Raw genomic sequence first — 22,638 nt, 5'->3', positions numbered from 1 at the left:
TTTGTCAAACTATACATCAATTAAAAAATAATTGTATGGCTTAATTAGCAAAAAAACATGTATTTTGTTGCATGGATGAATTTACCTGGATATTCATATGCTTAATATTCAGAGTATCCATCGTAAATACAACTAACAATACAACGTAAAGAGTGAAAGAGTTTAGGTTAGGTGCAATCAAAATCTTTTTGATGCTAACAACAAATGCTGAGGCAATAAATAGCTTACAATTTTTAGAATTATTCAGCAAAATAAAACAAAAAAATTGTTTTGACGTAGTGTGCAATTCAAAACATTGGCATCATGTAGTTAGTACAATGTGTAGTTAAAAAGCTATGTTTAGTACTTGGAAAAGTTCTTGATTAAGCTAGGAAGATGAGAAATAACTCTCAGAGGCTTTGGAGATTAATTAAAAAACTTAAAAAAAGAAATGTGCTTAAGTGTACTATATAATGCTATTTTAAAAAACCATTTTGCTACAAAATGAGATTTTGTGTAATAAAAATTCTTAAAAAAATTAATTTATGAACACTGTTTTTACCAAACACTAGCCACGGCCCACAACATGGAAGTATTTGCCTGCAAAACAGAAATCAGAATGAAGCCTTTCGAACGCAAGCCCAACACTTCCCTTGGTTGATTCAGAGACAAGAAAACAAACTGGAGGTAGGTGAGGAAAAAGAAACATTTGCTCTTAAATTTGATTATCAGGCCCATACTGCGAAAAAAAATAATAGAGATAACTGACTCAATTTTATGATTGTATTTTTGATAAACTGTAAAAGGAAAGAAAATAATGCAAAACTGAATTTGAAACAAAAAAATTTACAACCAACCATTACAACACAAACTTGTTACCAACATTGATGCAGTAAATTATGTAATTTTCAAAACCATTGAGTTATATTTTATAGCAGGTGCCAGGTGCCCACAATTCTCTGCAACATTAGAGAATTATTCAAAAATTTAAAAAAGTTTACACATCAGTTTTTTTTTTCATTTTAAAACTTAAGGAATAAAAAAAATATAGACATTCATGTCAAATATAAATTCACAAACTTCCTCGAACGAGATACTCACAGAGTTCACAATATAAATCCCCCGACCCCTGGACGACGCAACAGGTTTTACGATCCATGGGCCTCGCATGCGATAGTGGTTGGTGCAGAACTCCCTGAAGTCCATGGGCATGACAAACGTCTGCGGGATGAAATCAAAATGCTTTGCGCCCTTTGTCAGCTGCATCTTCTGTATGTTCTTGTAGAGGCGATCCTTCCGAGTCAGCTCAAAGGACCTAAGAAGATAAAGAAACAACAGCTCATTCCTTGCAGCTTACCCCATATAAAAGCAGTGCCAGAATTCACCTGAAGTATAAACTTGTACGTACTTGTCCCTTTAAGTGACATCACAAAGGCTGAATGAAGTGCAAGTAAAGTATAGAGGTAGACAAGTAAAGAATCTGTACGTCTTGTGTATTTCCAAGTAAGGAAACATAGCCATTTTAAAAAGTGTTTTTTAGATTACGTTTGATAGAACATTTAAGTGGTTAAAGGCTTATTAAATCATTTTAATCATATATTTTAACTGGTATTAACAAATTGTGGGAAAATAAATATTCCAACAAAATGAACCTTGATGTTGCCTGCTGCAATGCAGGGTAAAACGTTGGTACAATCTACCACTACAATGTGATTCAACCTTGAAAGTCAAGATAGTTTAAACATTAAATATATGTGCATATTCAGGATAAGTGTGAATTCAACCGGCAAACTTTGGCTGCAGGTTTGTCACGACAAAATAAGTAAAAAAAAATCTATACGACTTATGGTCTGAAGTGCTTCCCAAGGTTGGTACACGTCTTTGGAACTAAAACAACACTTTTATTGTATATAACAGAGAAATTTTTAAGATGGCTCACCAACATCTGGAATATTTTCAATTGAATTAAATTCTACAATCACTGCAACTTGGGTCAATGTAGCAAAATTATTTTATTGGAATAATGGAGGATAGCTACATGCCACGAAAATAAGTGGAAAGTAAAGGTGTTACTCCAATTATTTTAATGAAATAATTTTATGACAGCAACAAAATTTGTGGTGGTTGTAAAAATTCTTTACATTAAACATATTCCAGATGCTCAGTGTTCCATCTTAAGTACGTTCTCTATTATTTACAATATAAATATTGTTTAGTCCCAATTTCAAAGACATATACCAGTCTTGGAAAGTACTTAGACCATAAGTGATATTGATATTTTAAAATTATTTTGTGGTGATGAACTTGCAGCTGAAATTCGTCAATCAAATTCAGACTTATTCTGTATACTTATCGCAACTTATTAAACAAATTTCGAATTTTATAGAAAATTGCCATTAATTTGTGTTAGTAAATATACTTATCATAACTTAGAAAACAAATTTATAATTTAATAGAAAGTTGCCACAAATTTTTGTTATTAAATAAGTGTAAAAAATAACTAATTTCAGCTAAAAAAAATTGTCGAAATAAAAATTGTTTATAAAAAAAATTAATACCAAAAATTATACACACATGAATTGCTCTAGTATAACAAGGGCAGGGATGACCGGACACAACAGTGTACTTGGATTTGGACACATCCAAAACGCCAAATATGTTACCTGGGAAAGTGATTTACTCGTTGATAAGACATCATTGATTTGAGAAGATGAGGCTTTGGATGCGTTCCCGTCCACAGCAAGTTGAAGTCCGGGATATTGGGACGAACCTACATTAAAAAGAGTACCACTTCATGAACTCAAATTCATACAAGCTACAATATACTATCTAAATGATTTAGCATAACATATTTGAACATACATTAATATGTAGAATATTTGTCATCAAAAATAATTCATTTTCTGATAGGTCTAATTGGAAATTAAAAACATGTGTGTTAATGGCTGACACTTAAGTACCTTCAATAAGTCACAAATGGTATATAGTTTTTAATCCACATATTTTAATGCATAATTATCAATAACTGTGCAAAATAATGAAATCATAACTTGAAAGTAAATTATAATTATCAGTATAACATTCCTAGTCTATCAAAAACAAAATTTAATAAAAAACAATGTAACCGGATTAAAACCCAAATGCTTTTTTATTAGTCTGCAAAATAATTACACAGACTCAATGATGATAAATAAGGAGGAGTAAAATATCACAACCAAATAAAACATTTTGTTGTTCATAGACTACAGCATTGCTGGATATGCCTTAAACAGTTCCTCTGTCAGATTGAATAAACTTTTTTTCGTGAAAGGAAATTTCTGGTACCATTTAAACTATTGCATATTTTTTAGACAAAATATTATTAAATTATGTAAGTGAATAACTGGGGCAAGTTCTATCAGTTTACATACAAACCATTCCTGAGAACAGAATGATTTGTCCAAAAAAGTGAGGATAAAACCCCGGATGTGATTTAGAATTCTAAACGGCACAAAAAAAATTACACAGAAATATTTCACATCATGCTTTAAAAATGTTTACACAGCTTGATGCAATGGAATAAGTATCCTTAGTGAATGGGTATCAAAATTCTTCAAGCTAATAGCAGCTGAGAAAAGTATATGTATTAAAAGAACGTCTGCAGTATATGTAGTTAGATGCAAATACCTAATCTGGTTTTATTTATGTATATGGTCATATATGGTCTACGATGTAGATGATTGAAAATGTTTTATCATGGCCATGTTGAGGGTTAAAATTAAGTGTCAACGACATGCATAACATCTTAAAACTATCATTCTTCTGTTGAATGATGTGCACAGTTTGTAGATATTCAGTTTGCTAATTCGTGATGTAGTAGAGGGAGTCTATGAATACCTAGTGAACAAATGTCAAAAAATTTTCAGGACCTTTGAAGAAAATTTTCATACTGTTTTGTTATCACAGGGCCATTTTTACATAAAGAAAAATAAAACAATAAAAATATATTTACTAGTCTCATAAATGTGACATATTTAATGTTATAGAGTAAAAAACTTTCCTGAATAATTTCCACTGACTTCAGTGAATAGCCTACAGCAATGTATGGTAATGTACAAAATGAAAGTTAGCAAAAGGCTGATACAATATTATAAGTTTCGTGACTTAAAGCACCACTAATGTTTATTTTGGGACTGTCAGTTTCATGACCTGAAGATGAATAATAAATAGTGGCAGCTCTTGAATTTCCAGGACCCTAAATTTTGGAGAGGGAACTTACTGGGGTTACCCCCCCCCCCCTCTCCCCCCCAACCGGGGTGGGAGGAGGTTATGGAATACCCCCACAAAGAGGCCCTCTCCATAAAATTAAAAAAAATTATATCATCTTCAAAACACCATTTTCAAGCCAACTGACACTGGTTTCACCAATTTATTAAAAAAAATTTGCTATTATAAATTATACTCTGGTTAGTTTTATTAATGCTAATGATCAAAATCCTACGAGGAAATAAAATCTTTGAAAGTTTTTTGAAAATAAAAAACCATGAAAACTCAATTGAAAATCGAAAGCTATTGACCAGCACTTTCAATTACACGATAATAACAAATTGTTTCCTTTTCCCAGCGTTGTCCATATTTGTCCCAGAAAAAAACATGCGCACAAGGAAAATGATGTTGTTAATGAAAAGCTACGACGCGGGAGGCTGGAACCGATTCTGGTTGTAAACATAACGTACTCTAGCGTCAGAAGCCGGCACACCACGGACATAACAACTCGATAAGGATTTGTTAGAGCAGTTGGGGACTGGTTGGAAAGGACGGATGTGCTAGCACCTGCAGCGACGCCGCATCGAGGTCAGTGTGCTGCAGCTGTTGCTACCCCGTGACGTCACCGTGTGGGAGAAAAGCCGAGGCCATACAGAGAGCTAGCTTCGCCATGTTCGCTGCGCCCAGGTGGCCAAGACAGGATGGTCTAGTTCGCGATGTCGGACGTTTCCGACGACGATGATATTCTGCTGGCTCTCACAGTAGGTAAACGTTAAAAAAAAGAAATGAGTTCATGAATTTAATTTAAAAATAAAATTAATTTGGAGAATTTCATCATTCGACGAAGCAGTTGCTTGTCTGGACGAAACCAAATTTATGGATTATTTCAGGATAAACTGAACTCAGTCTGATACCATTCCCTTGGAATAAAATCACAGGCAGTGTCCTGCATATCCTGCCTTCTATATTCTTCCATAAATTTATTTTTTTTAAAAACTTGGGATATTTTATTTTGCCACCGACTTTACCATTTAAAGCACGGAAACGCAGAAGTACAACACAATTCCGCGCGAAAACATCTGCGCATGCGCGAAGTCAGCGACGTTTTGGAAAAATGGCCGAGAACCCAACACCCGGTGACGTCGCAAACAGCGAACACGGCTTTGTTTGGCCAGTGACACCTGAGATGCAGCTGGCTATTCTTTACATCGCGAATCATAGCACGCACGCGCCCTGTGTGGCCGTAGCCAGGGAGACGCAACTAAATACGCGGAATAGGGCCACTAAAAATTTTGTGCGGTTGTGAAATGCGATCAAAAATTATTTTTTTAATATAAAGAAAACAGAAATCTACTAAACATAATGACTTAAATAAAAAAAAAGCAATTTTATAGACATTATTAGTTCAGAATTTATGGAATGGTGTATTAACGGAGTGGCGTATTGAGTATAACAAATATTATATGTACTTTGGAACATTTTTGACAAGGTTGAATTATTTTGGTATCAATGAAATAAGTATGGCGGCCATGCCCACGTGTGCATGTGTGTGCTCGTGTTTTTTTTTTTTTTGCAATTGAAACTAAACTTATGATTTTCAACACTTTTACTTTGCGGCTATGCAGTTTTTAAGTTTTGAAACAAAATATAAAGCACTTTAAAATAGTGTTTTGGTTACTCCGTATTGGAAAGTAGATAGTATGAAACATTCATGGTGAATATTCTCAGCAACGAACGACAAAAACAAAAAAAAAAAAAAAATCAAGGAAGCCAACATTTTATTTTGAAAAGTTAACGATTGTTAGGCTGATATGTTGCCGATAAATACCGCACAATTAGTTGATTTTCAATGAAAATAAGAGCGATAGTTAAAACACTGAGTTGCGACTATCTATCCTCCTTGCTTTGTGGTCCTAGCTAAAAGCGAGCGGATCCTCTCCACTTAACTGCTCACTGTATTGTAATTATTTTACGTTCAAATACAATTGGTATCGTTTCACAGAACAATTGCTCCCGTGAATAATGTAACTCAAAGTTTTATACACATTTTCAAAATGAAGTAAATTTAGGTAATTATACAGCTTTGCATAACAAAAAAACTAAATTCCTTTCTTTATTTTCATGTTTAACCCTGCAGGACTCAGGTGCCAAGGTTTTACGCCAAGACTCAGGTGGGGTCTGAGAGACCCCAAAAACATTTTTGTATATATATTTTATGAAATGACATAATTTAAAACCGACCATTAATATTTGTTATCTGACGTTCGGTAATCACTTTTATAGCAAAATATTAAGATTTAATGTGAATACACAGAATTTAACATAAATCAATACAAAACACTATTTTTATGAATGAAAATCATATCATTTCACAATACTTTGACAAAAAATATTCAAAACGAAAAGCAAGCTGTATTAAATAAAATAAATTAATAAACATTATTGTAGACTGTCATTTCTGATATTTAAATCTCTGGATTCAGTTGCTGTCCTCTGTAGTTTCAGGTGCACAATTCCTGCAAAATGGAACAATGTGGTCAGTACAAATGTGACTTTTGCAGTGCACACACTGCACGTTTGTCTTCCTGTCTTTTGACCGTGGACACACAGTGCACCGTGAGCGTCTAGATAGTTTTGTAGGAGGCTGAGTATCCTTATCATCATGTTTTACAGGTTTTAATTTTGCCTGCAGCTCTCTTCTAAGACAAGGGACTTGGTGTCTTTCGGTACTGCATTTCTTGACGAGTTCAAGTCCTAGTGTTTTCAAATAAGTTCTCCTGTTCATCTCGCTCTTTGAATTGCTCTGAAAAATGATTTGGGAATTTATTCCAGCAACATTCATTAGAGCAAAAAATACTGTCAGTGGCCACCGCCTGCTGTTGCGAGACACATCATATAGAGATGATAGTTGATCTACCATGTCTACTCCTCCCTTTGTGAGATTGTAGTCAGTTATTATTTCTGGTTTTTTTTTCTGGCCAGTGCTCTCATCAATTTTTGCATCGTGATGCATTGTAGATAATAAAATTACAACTTTTCCTTTCTTAGGAACATGAGATACTAAGGTGACATCTTTGCAGAAACCAAAAAGACTCGAACCAATGGGTTTTCCTTTCGTTTCTGAAAATTCAGGAGGTATTTCCCTCTTGTTCTTGCGTATCGTTCCTAGGAGTGTAAGTTTATGATCCTGCAGCAAACTTATTGCTAGAGGATAGCTAGTAAACCAATTGTCTGTTGTTACATTTCGTCCTGACCCGGAAATTGGGGCTACCATTCTAATAACAACATCATGAGGTGAGTTACTCAACTTGTATGGGCCTTCTGGTTGATTTCCCACATAAATTTCTAGGTTATTTGTGTAATACATCCTTGCATCTACAAGGGCATATATTCTGATGCCATATTTAGACGGTTTACTTGGAATGTATTGTCTAAAACTAGCACGTCCCCTGAATGCTTCCAGTTTTTCGTCGATTGTCACATAAGCACCAAGCGAGTAATTATTTATGCAGTTTTTTACAAACGCTTCAAAGAAGTCTCTAATAGCTGCAATCTTATCAGTTTTTGCCCTTTCTTCACGTGTACCTGCATCATCGAACCGAAGGCACTGTAGGAGAAACTTGAATCGAAAGAGTGACATCGTAAGTCTGAAAATCTCTATGCCAGTGCCATCTTCCGCCCACAAATCCCTTAGATTTTGCCTTCCAGATTTGAAAACTCCAGCTAAATAGAGTAAACCCATGACGGCTAGTAATTCTGTTATCTCAGTTTCCCTTACCCGCTGCTTATCAGAATACGAAGCACTTACTTTTCGTATACGCTCGTTAGTGTTTTCAACAATGTTCTCCAACATGTCCGATGTGAAAAACAAAAATAGTGCATCCATTACTGTCAAAGCATTTCGAGCTGATCCACGCACTCCTGGTAATTTGCTTACTATATTATGGCTCCTAGTACGGCATGTAGCTGATGATGCATTCTGTCTCCATTTTGTTATCTTATCTCGTCCTACGTAATACTTATTATTAGCATTACCTGAATCCACTTCTGAGCTCTCATCTGACGTGTCAGCGTCCTCTTCTGTTCCAGTCTCATGTTCACTTTCACTTACATTGTCTTCTTCTTGATCCTCATCTTCAGGAAATGCCGCATTATCTTGTCCTCCAGGGCTACCTGATGATCCGTCTTCTGCTTCCAATTCCTCTTCCACTTCACGCAGGAGTTTATGTAATCGCTCCTGTTCAGCTTTCCATGGGCATGTCATCTAAAGATAAAAAATATCACAATAAAATTTGACACACATAAAAAAACGTCTTACATTTTACAGAATTACATGGCTGTTGCAGGGTAAATTTGTTTATTTACTTACCTTGTTGACATGAGAAAATACCGTGAGAACTCAGGTGGGGTCTGTAGGACCCCAGGCGACTTTCGTAGGTCCTCACAGGCAAACGACTAAACGGAAACTGTCAATCGTGGTGGCAGCATTATCTACCCTCCCAATCTTGAAGGTACCTGGAGCCACAAGGCAGACGCGCGCGCAACATAGTGGTAGCTTCAGAAAACATTTAGCCTGGGGTCTGCCAGACCCCACCTGAGTCCTGCAGGGTTAATGTTAAAATACAACCAGATACGCACAAGGAACAATTACCAATGGGTACTGCCTTCTAACACATTTATTATATTGTTACGAACGCGGGAGACAAGGCCGCGACGCCTCAGCGGCCTGGCGGCTCCGTACGGCCACTGACGTCACGCGCGCATACCTTCGGGGATTAGGGCGGCCAGGCCTCGCCACCCCCTGCCACCGCGGACACCTTCCTCGGCGCTGTCATCCATCACTCAGCGACCTGGGAATCCCGCGGGCTTGCTGAGACCACCGCGTGGAGTGGCGTGAATACTGCGCTGCTGTTCTGGATGCTTCGAGCGTCGGGTCGGCCCGGGATGACGCGACACGTCACAACCACTTCAGTCAGTTCCAGAAGGACGGACAATGGGTATAAAAGCGGCGACGCCGGCCTACGCGGGAGTTCCAACAGGTGAGAGAGTTAGGTGCATGTTCGGCGAGCAGTGCGAGATTGTGTGTGATAGGTGCGAGGTAAGGGGCGAACCACTGTTGAGCCTAGCTCCAGTGAGGAGTGTGGACTGGACAGATACTTAGTGATACTTGTGAACATACATTAATTGTGATGATTTAATTATTAATGTAAATATTAGCAGCAAATAAAACTGTATAAAATTAGTTGGGCTATCCTTAAGAACCCGTTTCCCCCAATCGTAACAATAACATACCATTCACCAACACCTTTATTGATTCAACATTTTCCCCTTAAAAAAAACTCTCACCACTTCAGAGTGCATGAACAGATGCGGCACATGTTAATTCCTCGTACTGTGTAACTAATAACTGCACATAAGATATACACAGTAGTTTTCAGGTATATTTCTATCTACTCCACGCAAAATCAATACAAATTGAGGGATATTGTCAGTTCATCTCTCCGAATAGGATTTGCATTTTTAATCCAAGCGGAGTATTACAATACACATTAGGCATCATTCCATGTCCAACGTATTATGGGCGTACAAGGGCGAAGTGATTCAGGCTGCAGCCTTGGGATGGCAGGAAAGTGGGTCAACTTTGAAAATCTTCTCTGAAAGGCGCTGCCGTTCGAGTGGCGTCCAGCCAAAAATAGCCGCGTGCATTAGAAGACACATTGGCAGGCCCGACTGGCAACCCTCCATACCGACTCCTAGGTCGCGCTCACGTAAGTCGTAAAATAACGCTGTTTGCCTCCATTCTCCTGTTGAACACAGTCGTCTCGATACTTCACGGGTATGTCTGGTTGTTTCAAGTCCGCACGCAAAGCGTTGCCATCAGTGGGGGATCCAGGATTTTGGTTTGGGAGGGGCTTGACCCAGCTGAGGCTAGGCTTTATCAAGGCAAACACTAAAACAATAGTGGACCCAGATGCTTTTGGAGGGGGGGGGGGGCTTGAGCCCCTTAGCCCCCCCTCTGGATCCGCTACTGGTTGCCAATTCGTTAAAGCAGCATTAGTTAATTAAAAAAAAAAAAAAAGAAGTCGTAGGGTAAGGCGGAAGGTATGCCAGTATTCCTTTTCAATAAATTAATTCAGAAATATACTTCGGAAATACTTCAGGAAAGTGTGTTTAATGTGTTTTACACAAATATTGCCAGACATAACAATTACGTAAACTTACTTGGTAATATGCAATGCTTTATACTTATATATATATGTATGTGTGTGTATGCACACATATGTATAGCAAAACGTGAGAATGTCACAACCAAACAGCGGGTCCATATAGTCAGGGGTGTTGGTGGTGCGGCGGGGTGATAACTGCGATTGCTCGCTGGTGCTTCTAGCGCGGTATCGCCTCTAAGCGCAAGGCTGTGTGGACTGGCGCGCAGTCTTCTCGTCATGCATATGGAAACTATGAGATTTGAGCGGTAACCATAGCATTATGGCGGAGAAATGAAGATAAAAAAAAGGGCGTAGCGAAAGTTCCTTGAGTGCTTTCAAGAATCTGTACCGGGTGTTTCATGATCAAAAATTATTCTGAAAACACGCGTTTAAGCCATTTTCACTCTCCTGAAAATACGGGTTAATTAATAACGAAAGACAGAACACTAAGGGTTTAGAATAATTTTAGTTAAAGTTCTACAACAACCGTAAACCTTGTCGCTTCGTATAATAGTTTCACTGACACCATTATATTCAATTAATTTATCTTACCTGTTTTACAGTGTCGATCTTAACTTGGGGAGGGAGATAGAGGGAATACCTTACCCCTATTCCCCCCACCACGAAGAGTGAAGGCAGTATGTTATTTTGGGTAATTCAAGGTGAGCTGTTACAACACCTGCCTACGGCTACTACTGAAGACCCATGTGGCATTGTGCAGGGGCGTAACCAGGAAGGGGGGGAGGTGTTTAGCACCAAATCTTGAATGAATTTCTTATTCATCACTCAAACAAATTTCATATTAAAATTAATAAAAGTTTTACCATTACAATATTTAAATTTAAGTACCGAAAACTGCTAAAATAGCACTATTTTACACCTTAAAATCCAAATTTTCCCGGGGGAGGACCCCCGGACCAGCCGCTTTAATACGGGGGGGGGGGGGGGGGGGGGGGCGGCATACTTTTTAACACCCCCCATACACAAATACTGGCTACGCCACTGGCAGTGTGTTAGTGTCAATACTAATGTAAGGTTTCTTAGATTACGTATTTTAAATTTTTTGTTCTTTTTTAGTCTCCCCAAACAAAACAAAAAAAAGTGAGCAAGTCTTCAGTACTCGCCAGAGATGTGGAACGTCAATCCTTGATGACAAGCAGATTCAATTGTTCTGATGTTACAAACACACTTACATTACGAATCTCGGACACGCAAATCTAACGTGGAATTTTTAAAAATAATGCCGAGCGTGAGTAAAACACACGCATTGTGTTTTTCAATTACCTTTCCCGACGCGAATCACACGTAGTTTCCGCACCCGCCGCTAGAATACGTCGTCAACTATCGAATCATTCGATCTGCCGAGCGAAAGGTTAAAACTATATAATGAAACGGGTCTGATGAAAGCGAATAAGACTTGGAAAAAAAAATTGGTTGTCTGTAAAGTCGGTTTACGGACGATAGTTTAACGTGACAACGTCATAACAAAACATTGATGAAATGATTGCATACTTTTATGAATAAAATTGAATAATTTTTATTGCATTATCACTATTTTGTATGGATACAAAGAATGAGTGAAATGAAATCTACAATTTAATTGATAAATTTACTTTTATTTGCACTCATTAATTCAAATATGTTTATTACTTTAACGAACAGATTATTTTAACTGTAACTTTTATACATGTTTGCTTTTTAACTTCTTCCCATCTGTGTTATTCTGTTAAGGATAGGACGATGATAGGAAAAGTAGGAAACGAATGGGAGTGTTTCAAGTTTAATGTGCCTCGAAAAAGTCAAATCGATGGTTGTTCCAATCGAATGTAAGAGATATAGATGCGGCGCAAGCGTACAATGAGCGTAACGGGATAATGTGCGTAACGGGACACTTTTTCGTGCGTGCAGCCGGCGTTCATCGATTTATTAGACGTAAAGTAAAAAAAAAAAAAAAACAACTAAAACCCCTGCTTTGAACAACTTGTTGAAATTCATTAAACAGTTTACTATCAAGTTTAACTTTGGCTTTGTTCGCGCCATCCGCCACAGAAGGCAGCAGCACCATGCCCGTTCACGAAATCACTAATGCATGGCCTCCAACCTTCGATTACGGGCCCTGGACCCGGGATCGGAGACGACCCCCCCCCCCCCCCTGCAATTTTTCAGTCTCGTCACGTGCTACATTATAATGGCGTGGTTATTTCTTACCTACACTCGTTTTTAGAATGTTATTTAACCTGAATATACAGGGTATAATTATGGTTACTATCTCATAATTCCAAACTAAGCTTTATTTATAAAATATTCAATATGTTTTTCCTAGTTTGTAATAAATTATAATAGTTAAACATTAAAAAAAAAAGTGCGTGTACTTAGGTACGCGCGTGAGGAGTTATACTTCTTTGGCATCATTAAAAAATAGTTTTTAATTGCATGCAAATAATTCTCCATGGTAGCGTCAGGGCCGGTGCAAGGTAAATTGGCGCCCTAGGCGAAAAGCCTTAATGCCCCCCCCCCCCCCCCCCGACACCACAAAAAATTTTTTTTCTTGCCTCAAAATACATCACGTAAGCCTAAGATTTTGCCAACAATTAAATGTAAGCAGGTTTTTTTTTTTTACTTATTACAAATCATAAACTGTTACAAAAACCCATTTTCATCTAGTTTCAATAATCGTTAAACATATTGTATCAGCTGTTGTGTGTCGTGCTGCGCCGCCCCCAGCTACTTGGCGCCCCAGGCGGTTGCCTGGTTCGCCTGTATGGACGCGCCGGCCCTGGGTAGCGTTATTCTCCATGGTAGCGTTAAGCGTTTAACGCAACCTTGTTGGAAGTCTCATTAGCAGTACAACTTCAATAAACAGGTCCTGGACCCGGGGGTCCGCCATGCCGAAACGCCGCGCACCGCGAGGCGAGGTCCCGCGGCTCGCGCGCTGCGGCTACGCGACTGCTCGGCGCCGCGCTCCAAATACCGCTCTGCCGGCGGCAGACGCGCCCTGATTCGCAACACGTGCATCATCTGCGTCCTCCCGCGCGCCCCCGGGATTACATTACGATCCGCCGAGGCCGCGCCCCGCCCCGCCCCGCCCCGCCTGCTCGGCTTCGCACCTTCCTCGACCCCCACAATCAGTGGCGTAGCCAGGATTTGTGTATGACCACCCCCCCCCCCCCCCCGTATTAGAGCGGGGGGTCTGGGGGTCCTCCCCCGGGAAAATGTGGATTTTTAAGGTGTAAAATAGTGCTATTTTAGCAGTTTTCGGTACTTAAATTTAAATATTGTAATGGTTAAAATTTTTATTAATCTTACTATGAAATTTGTTTGAGTGATGAATAAGAAATTAATTAAAGATTTGGTGTTAAAGGGGGGGGGGGTTGAACCCCTCAACCCCCCCACCCCCTGGCTACGCCACTGACCACAACGCATCTGTCCGCTGAAGGCGCGGGACTGCACGGTGGTTGCTAGCAAGCAAGACGCTGCTGTCGGCCAAGGAAAGCCTAATGTCCATCAAGTTCTGTCCTTGCCCGAACACGCCCGAATATTCTCACCTTCGGCCAACCTCGGGATCAGTTTTATTTTTGCGCAGGAAAAAAAATGAATTCAAATATTAAAAGTGGTCGGTCAGGTTAGCTACATTAAAACACTTTAACACACTATGGACGGTTAGTTAGGTTAGTATAGCTACATTAAAATAAACAGAGAAATATAAATATATAAAAATAAACCAAAGGTTGACCGAAGGTGAATATTCGGGCGTGTTCGGGCAGGGACAGAACTTGATGGACATCTTAGGCTTCCCATCGGCCAACGCCCCGGCTACCCCTGTCACCCCCCCCCCCCCACCTCCTCGGGCACACGGCAGTGTTCCAGGCCGTGGCCACAGGATTCTGTGATGTTATCTATATAATTGAATTTTCAAAGAAAATTTATCTGGCAATGAAATCTTAGGAACTCCAACGTTTACACGTGATTTCGCTCGAGAAATGAAAACCGAACAATCTATATGTAGTTCATTTTTATGTTAATTTTGTTTTAATACTCTGTGCTCAAGTCAATTGCTTGTAAAACACGCCGTGGCCAGGATCTTGTGATAGGGGTCCGGTACAATATATTACAGTAATTTTTACGAGTAAGTTTTCTATATAATCTAATTTTAAAAGAAAATTTATCTAACACTGAAATCTTTGGAACTCCAACGTTTACACGTGATTTTGCTTGAGAAATAAAAACTGAAAAATGCATGTTTTTTTTTTAAATTGTTCTTAATACTTTGTTCTCAAGTCAACTGCTTGTAAAACACACATGCCCCGTTAGTATGAAAGACACGCTTGCAGTAACACGTGGGCAAATGGTACTAAACGCGGACTACTTGGTAATACTATTCCTACCGCTTCTGTGTATGAGACTTGTCGGGCTAAAATGGGGAGGAAATACACTATTTTAGCCCAGTAAGTATTACAACAATCTTTCCTTGTGTAGCTAAGTTGCTGTCTTCTAATGGGTCCGGACCCACGGACCGCCCCCTGACTGTCCCTGGGTGTGCAGAGCTTCAGAAGAATCCACGCGATTTTAAAACTGCTCCGAGCGACGTCTGTTCGCGAAAAAATACATTTAAAACGCTGAGGGCGGACGCGCGGTTCTTTTGTCCGGATGCAGTTTGTAAACTGTATTTTTTAAACCTGTGAAAATGGGTAAAAAGCGTGTTTTCGGAATATATATTTTTTTTGCACGAAACTACCGGTGTAAATTCTTGAAAGCATTCAAGATATTTGCATTACCAATTTTACCTTCATTTCTCCGCTATATCAAGTGAAGCTGTTTTTTTTTCCTCGAAGCTCTAAATATTGTTGCATATCTCTGGCGAGTAAATTCATGTTATCTCATGTTGCAAATACAATAATAATACGAAACTCGGACACAAACTTTAATGTAGAATTCTTTAAAATAATCCCCACGCCTGATAAATAAACGCAAATTGTGTTCCCAGTTACATTTCGTGAAGCGAATCACACCATAGTTTCAGCACCCGCCGTTAGAATTCGTTGCAGGAGCAGCTACGTCAACTATCGAATAATAATATGACTTGCAGAGCGAAAATTTAAACTATATAATGAAACGGCTCCAATAAATACAAAAATGACTTGGAAAAAAAACTCAACCCCGGCTTTGGACCTGATTTTCGACTAGGAATTTTATTAAAATAATGACCATCTTGTTGAAATTCATAAAACAGTTAATACCTACTACAAAGTTTCCCTTTGGCTTTGTGAACACCGGTTCGCGCCATCCGCCATCAGATGGCAGCACCGTGGTTACACATTTCCGTTCTTTGCGATTTTCGTTCCGTTCACGAAATTATTCCGACCAAAATACTGTATACCGAGAGCTAAGATGTTACACATAAAAAAAAAGTGATATTGATAGGGAAAATAAATTACGGTAGATTTTTTCCTCTCTCGCGAATATATACACGAGGTGAAAAGACGTGCAAGCAAACCAGTATGGCGTGAAAATGAAGGGTGGCGTGTCCACAGGATGTCACCCCCAGCGCGACGGATCGTTACAGCACTTCGCTACCCCCCCCCCCCCCCCCCTCGGCCATCCTTAACATTATACAGCAGTCCGAGGATATTTCAAGGAAAGGGCAACGACGCGGACGCACCACAACGCCGAAATACCACAACGCCGAAAAATGTCATTGCAGGACTGCCACAAAGGTTAGGTTAGGTTAGGTTAGGTTAGGTTAGGTTAGGCTAGCCTAGGTTAGGTTGTGGTATATCGGCGTTAAGATACATTTAATAAACACACACAAATTCATTCAGTTGTTTTTCATTTTGCTCCTGTGCCCCCCCTCCCCCTCCCCGCAGCAACATTTTTCGGCGTTACTGTATTTCGGCGTTGTGGTACACAGCAGTTTTCTAGCTGTCGGCGTTGCGGTCAATTTGGCATTCGGCGTTATGGTATTAGGCGTTATTGTACGTTCGGCGTTGTGGTATTTCGGCTTTGTGGTAACGACCCGGCAACGACGCCTGTTTCTTTCCTTCTTTCATAGGTCGAGCTATGCGCTTCGCAGACGACGTCATCACAGACTGCAACACACCTCACGAATCAAGGCTAATGTAGTTTCAGTTAAATAAATAGACAAGTGAAATTGAAACGATTGAAAAATGAAACGGGGAGATGCGTGGGAGGGGTTAGGAGGCGCCCGAGAAAAAACAGCTGATTTCACTAACTCATTTTAGCATCTGTTTGTTTCCTCACGGCGCGGCGTTTCAAAGTACAAGACCCTAAAACGTTTTGTTAATTGCTTACTTAAGAGTGGTATATACCCCTTTTTAAAACCAGTTATACATGCGTCCACTACTAGCCTATTTTCTCGAGAATTATGATAGCTACAGCTTCCAGATTATTAATCTGACGAGAAAAGTAATGCAGTTTTTCCAATATAGTTTTATATTTTGGAAATCGTGACGCAAAATATATTTAAAAAAATGGTAAAAACAAGCAATTCGTTGACGAATTTCTAGTTATTCGATGAGAAAAATTAAAATTTGAATCTATATTGGAAAAGATTATATTTTTCTGAACAAAATGGTATATTAAAAGTATAAGGTCACCGCATTAAATATCAGTTTATTTGGTTAGGAAAACTGGCTAATTTGGCATTTTCAGTGTCTGCCTTGTGCTGCTCGACGTGAAGGTTGACGCCAAGCTCCGGGAAGACGAGCAGGGTGGGGATGACACTGACACGCCTCAACGTCGCCCGCTGTAGGGGAAGTGCTGATCTGTAACGGTGATAAACCTCCCTCCTCCCTTCAACCTCCTCCCGCTACACAGCAACACCGTTTCTCTGAAGGATTCATAGTCCAGGCATTTTATGAGAAAAAGGGGTCGATTTACGGACAAATTGCAAGAAAAGGTTTTATTATATCAAAATTTGCAGAAAAATTTGTAGAATAACATATCCAAAATCCACCGAAATCCACTTTATTTTGGTAACGTTTTTTCCGGGATTTGTCCCGGAAAAATGCGGAATAAATTAATAACTGGAAAACGGTGCGTTCTACGAAGAAAGGTAGAGACACTAAAATTAAAGAGAGCCAAATTTACCATAACATACAAAAAATTTACAAAAATACACTAATAACTACTATTTTGTTTTCTGGAATTCGTCACGGAAAAACCTAAAATATTGAAATAAATTGAAAATAGCGCATTTTACAGCAAAATGTTTCAGGACAAAGTTAAAGTACACAACGATTTTCATAATATATTACAAATTAACAAAAATCAACACAAAATAGGTTTTTGGTTTTCCAGAAAATTTCCTGGAAAAAAAAGGACAAATCGAAAACGTATCGTACGTCAAAGAAAGTCGTGACTAAAATTAAAGACTTTTTTTGTATTAAATATAATTTAATTTCACCAAAATCTGCTCATATATATAAATGTATATATTTTTATATGTATAGTTTTTTTTGTGACTCGTCCTGGAAAATCTTTAAAAATTCAATAAAACGAAAACGGAACATCGTATTGAAAAAGTTTCGGTGGGACAAACAGAAGCACACAAGATTTCCTTTACCAGATCCTAAATTCACTGAAATCTGGTAAATAGATTTTATTTTGTGATCGGCCACGGAAAAAGTATTGAATATGTAGGCAAAATAACAGAAAGCATTGTATCCCATGTCAAATTGTCAGATCCGAACTATATTCATTTTCCATAATATATATTTAAAGTCACTTAAATTATATTCCTTTTTTCAGTTAGTGATGTGTTAAAACGTTTTTGAAATCTACCAAAATTATATTCCAGAAAACAAAATCAGACTCATTTCAACTGCTTATCGTTTGAAAGAAAAATTCGACACGTCCATTCTCACAAAACATACCATACAATTAAATTTACACAAGATTTCCAGTGACCTGTATCGAGAAGAAATAGAAAAATATACACACATTGGGATGCACTCTAACACACAATACTGAATAAACATGCATTAGGTAACATACATAAGTACTTTAATTTAAAATATAGGTTACCTAAACAAACATTAACGTGATTTTATATTTCTATTAATGTTAACAAACTGATCCAACAATTCGGAAAATTACCTACATATAAGCTCGAAATGTTATTTAACAGAATCATCCTGTTTAAGAGTGGTATATACCCCTTTTTAAAACCAGTTATACATGCGTCCACTACTAGCCTATTTTCTCGAGAATTATGATAGCTACAGCTTCCAGAGTATTAATCTGACGAGAAAAGTAATGCAGTTTTTCCAATATAGTTTTATATTTTGGAAATCGTGACGCAAAATGTATTTAAAAAAATGGTAAAAACAAGCAATTCATTGACGAATTTCTAGTTATTCGATGAGAAAAATGAAAATTTGTAACTATATTGGAAAAGATTATATTTTTCTGAACAAAATGGTATATTAAAAGGTCACAGCATTAAATATCTGTGTATTTGGTTAGGAAAACTGGCTAATTTGCATGGATATGTAGGAACACCCTACCTTAAAAGCCGTCACAGTAATTGCAGTCCTCGGGAGGTAATTCACGGTTTTTACAGGTTGATCCATGACAGTTTCCACAAGCCGAAGAACATGAGATGCCGTGTTTCCTAGAACTGCAGTTGGATGCACCGCAACCATCTTCCTTGCAAGTGCACCTGATTACCTTAAAAAGGCATTCCGGAACTGTTGGCTTGTCTGTCGAAATTGGCAAGAGAAGGTAGCCACATTTTCTCCATCCCCATTCTTCTGGATTCATCTTAATTCCCTTCCATTCTTGTATCTGATAGAAAACCCTTAAGAAATGGAAACGAGCTGAAGCACTAGTTGGAGGTAATTGTTCTGGTTGTACACATTTGGAACTAGTAGCTGCATTCTCACTAAACACTTTACAACGCAAAGTGTCGAGTGTGTCACTTCTTGACCCATTGTACAGGCGTACTACAGCTGTTCTGCCGATTTTACAGTGTCTTCTTTTGACACACTGGGAATACTATCTGAAATACTTTCGCAAGTTGCCTGAAGGCACTGTCATTCTGGAGCAGATCCAATGTTTTCCCCTTTCCTATACCATAGATGTGTGATGTGTCACATCCCATGAATGCATGACAGAAAAGAATATTACTACAAATTTCATCACCGAGCTTCAGCTTTAGCTCCTTAATGTGATATGTTTTCTTCTGCCTTTGTTCACTTTTTAAACACAAACAGTTATGTGTTTGTGAGCCAAAGTAGTAGAGTAAAAGGACAAGTAAATCTGTGTCTGTTCCTATAACTATTGTCAACTGTTATTTTGCACATTTTAAAGCTTCTTGGACAATGTAAATATCTGCATCACATGGTGCTTCAACAACAGGACATTCTGCTTCGCGTAAATGTATTGCTAATAACCTTACAAATTGTCCTTTATTTCGCTCGTTCAAAAGAAACATATCTTTACGGAGTGATAGATGCATTTCTCCTGTGAATTCAACTACGGGTGATGCATTACCTCTTGTTCTTCTCATATGTGCTGTGTCTTTAGTACTGTGAGTTTTCCCATATCCATCTAATACAGTAGTTGCTAATCCATAATTTTTTAAGATGAAACTCACGTACAGCTGAGCGATCTCGTTGTATGTTGCAGTATGGGGCCAAGGTAACTGATGAAGTAAATATCCTCCGTCAATGACATATTTAATTTAATTTTATATATTTTATCGTTTGCAGAGTTATAACACATGGATACATAAAATCACTCAGTACAAGGGAATGGGAATTCAATCGTATAAATAGTAACTACATATACCAGCCAGGACAATAGTACACAAATTTTAAGCACAATTTGATAAAGGTCAATTATATAATGCAATTTTTTTGCCCATAATTTAATTCACGATTTATTTTGAAGTACAGTGCACGATTTCCGTTTTTTTTTGCTTTCGATAACTTTTTACCGGGACATTTCCTGAAAAACAAAAAAAAATTAAATGTTGATCTGTGTTAAATTCTCATATATTATGATAAACATTGTTTACTTTATCTTTTTCCTAAACCATTATGCTGTAAAGTGCACAATTTGCGATTTATTTCATTTTTAATATTTTTTCCGGGACTAATCCCGGAAAACGAAGCAGAATTTATAAGCTGATTTTCTTGAACTTTGGATATGTTATGGAAAAGTTAATCTTCTTTAATTTTTGCCTCTACAGGTTTTGTCATCACATGCACCGTTTTTGAGTTATTATTTTATTTCGTGTTTTTTCCGGGACAAAACCCGGAAAAAAGTTACCAAAAGAAAGTGGATTTCGGTGGATTTTGGATATGTTATTCTATGAATTTTTCTGCGAATTTTGATGTAAAAAAAACCTTTTCTTGCAATTTGTCCATGTTTTTTTCATATCTTTCCTGGACTATCATGGGACAGACGATTTCCTTGGCGAGTAGCTTGAAAAGAATCTTCACTCGGTAGCAAACTACATTGTAAAAGATTTTTAAGTCTGCTGATTCGATCAATGGTTCGTTAATGCTGTTTGTGAGCTTTCGCATAATATAAAAAAGACGCAATTATCTGTTAGTCGGTACGCATGGAAAAAAAGCAAGACAAATTAATCGGTAAGTTAGGGCGACTTTATTTAAGTGCGAAACGGAAGAAAAGAAGACCAACGGATCTGATTGAGTACCAGAAACAAAGGTAAGATATAGCGATACCGATATTAATTTTTCTTTTATCAATGTAAAAGAACACCGGAGAATTCCAAAACCGGCTAAAAACTATTTTAAGAAACATATTTTACAACTTAGTTTGTACAATGCATTTAATTTTTTAGAAAAATCCGAAGAGTTGAAGAATATGGTGCAGTTCAAGAGGAAGTCAACAGCACAATAACTGATCCCCAAACAGCTAACTTGACGGCTCATTTTTCTTTACCAGGATCAAGCAACGCAGGGAATGAAAATATGGTTCTGAATCCTGATGAGGAGTAAGTAGCCAGTGTTTTATACTACACAAACTGCGAACTGTATTTAACGATAACATTTATAATTAGCATTTTATTACGTTCAGAGTCTAATGAAAGGCTTAAATTTTTCATATAAATAATTTTCAGTTCAGTAATTGAACTTCTATGGATTTGTTCTTGGAAAAAAATATATATAGGCCTAGTGTTACGGACAGATTAAAGAAAAGTTAGATACTCGGTATTACTGTTGTATGCAAGTCATAGGAAGTTATTATGGCTTGACGACCATACATACGTCATCGATTATCAATTTCAATTAGTAATTTTAAAAAGTGAACTAATAGGGCATTTATTCAGTCCAAGAAAAGTTCATGTGACGTGAAAAATACTAGTGCTATTATAAAACAAGCCGAAAGATAATTAAATTAATCAGTATGGGTGAAGTTATGAGGGTGGGGGAATAATTGCGAGAATGGAAGGCAAGCTATTGATAACTCACTGTGTTCGGTTCCAAAAGACAGTTTCTTCATCCCCCACCTCATTTCCCTTGTTTGAGCGTGTCTCAGTTTACAAATGCGTTCGACTATCAACAAATTATTGTGTTACTTGTGGTAGCCGCTAGCTGGAAAAACGCCAGGAATCCTTACTGCTGTATGTTGCAATATTCAAGTGCGTCATTGGGTGATTGTCCATGTTTCCTTATAAAAAATATTGAGTGCGAAAAATTTTCGCCTCGTAGGCTTTCTAGTAAAGGACGATATACAATATGGCTCTCCTGCAAACAAAAAACATTCAGTAAATATATGACATAAATTATTATTGTTCCACGTAGCCTTTCCTTTTTTTTGAATGTTACTTCTTTGTATGCAAGTTTGTACGTGCATGCATGTGTATGCCCGTATCTCGTGCTGTACCTACATTCTGGAATTAGACTTGTCATATTAGTGTACAATAAAACTCTCTTACATCATATCCCACATTTACTGATTAGTTTGCGAACAGTGGTAGAGTTTATAGGCAGGATTATAGAATTAACTGAATATTTCACTACCTTTAAAGAGTAATTCATCAACATTTTGAGCGGAACACACAACTATAAAATTGTACTCAAATATGAGAGCCAAAATAGGAAATTTCGTTACTTTTGGAATTTTGATACTCAACATGTCACAAATATATTTTGTTTTAATCTTTGCAGGACAGTCACCAAATCGTACGCCAAACTTCAGCCACCAATCCAACTGC

General features: G+C 37.8%; 1 protein-coding gene across 1 annotated transcript in view; it reads right to left on the bottom strand.

Annotated features, from left to right (window-relative positions):
* The window catches only part of LOC134535855 (tubulin polyglutamylase TTLL5), a 153,297-nt gene that overhangs the window by 33,529 nt on the left and 97,130 nt on the right, over nt 1–22,638 (bottom strand). The window contains exons 4-5 of the mRNA XM_063375189.1: nt 2,643–2,749; nt 1,081–1,294 (exon numbers count right to left, since the gene is read on the bottom strand). Of these exons, the coding sequence (XP_063231259.1) occupies nt 1,081–1,294; nt 2,643–2,749 (321 nt within the window). The remainder of the gene's footprint in view (nt 1–1,080; nt 1,295–2,642; nt 2,750–22,638) is intronic.

The sequence above is a fragment of the Bacillus rossius genome, chromosome 10, assembly GCF_032445375.1.
Source record: "Bacillus rossius redtenbacheri isolate Brsri chromosome 10, Brsri_v3, whole genome shotgun sequence".
Taxonomy (NCBI): Eukaryota; Metazoa; Arthropoda; class Insecta; order Phasmatodea; family Bacillidae; genus Bacillus; species Bacillus rossius.
This window is presented reverse-complemented; position numbering and strand designations above follow the sequence as displayed.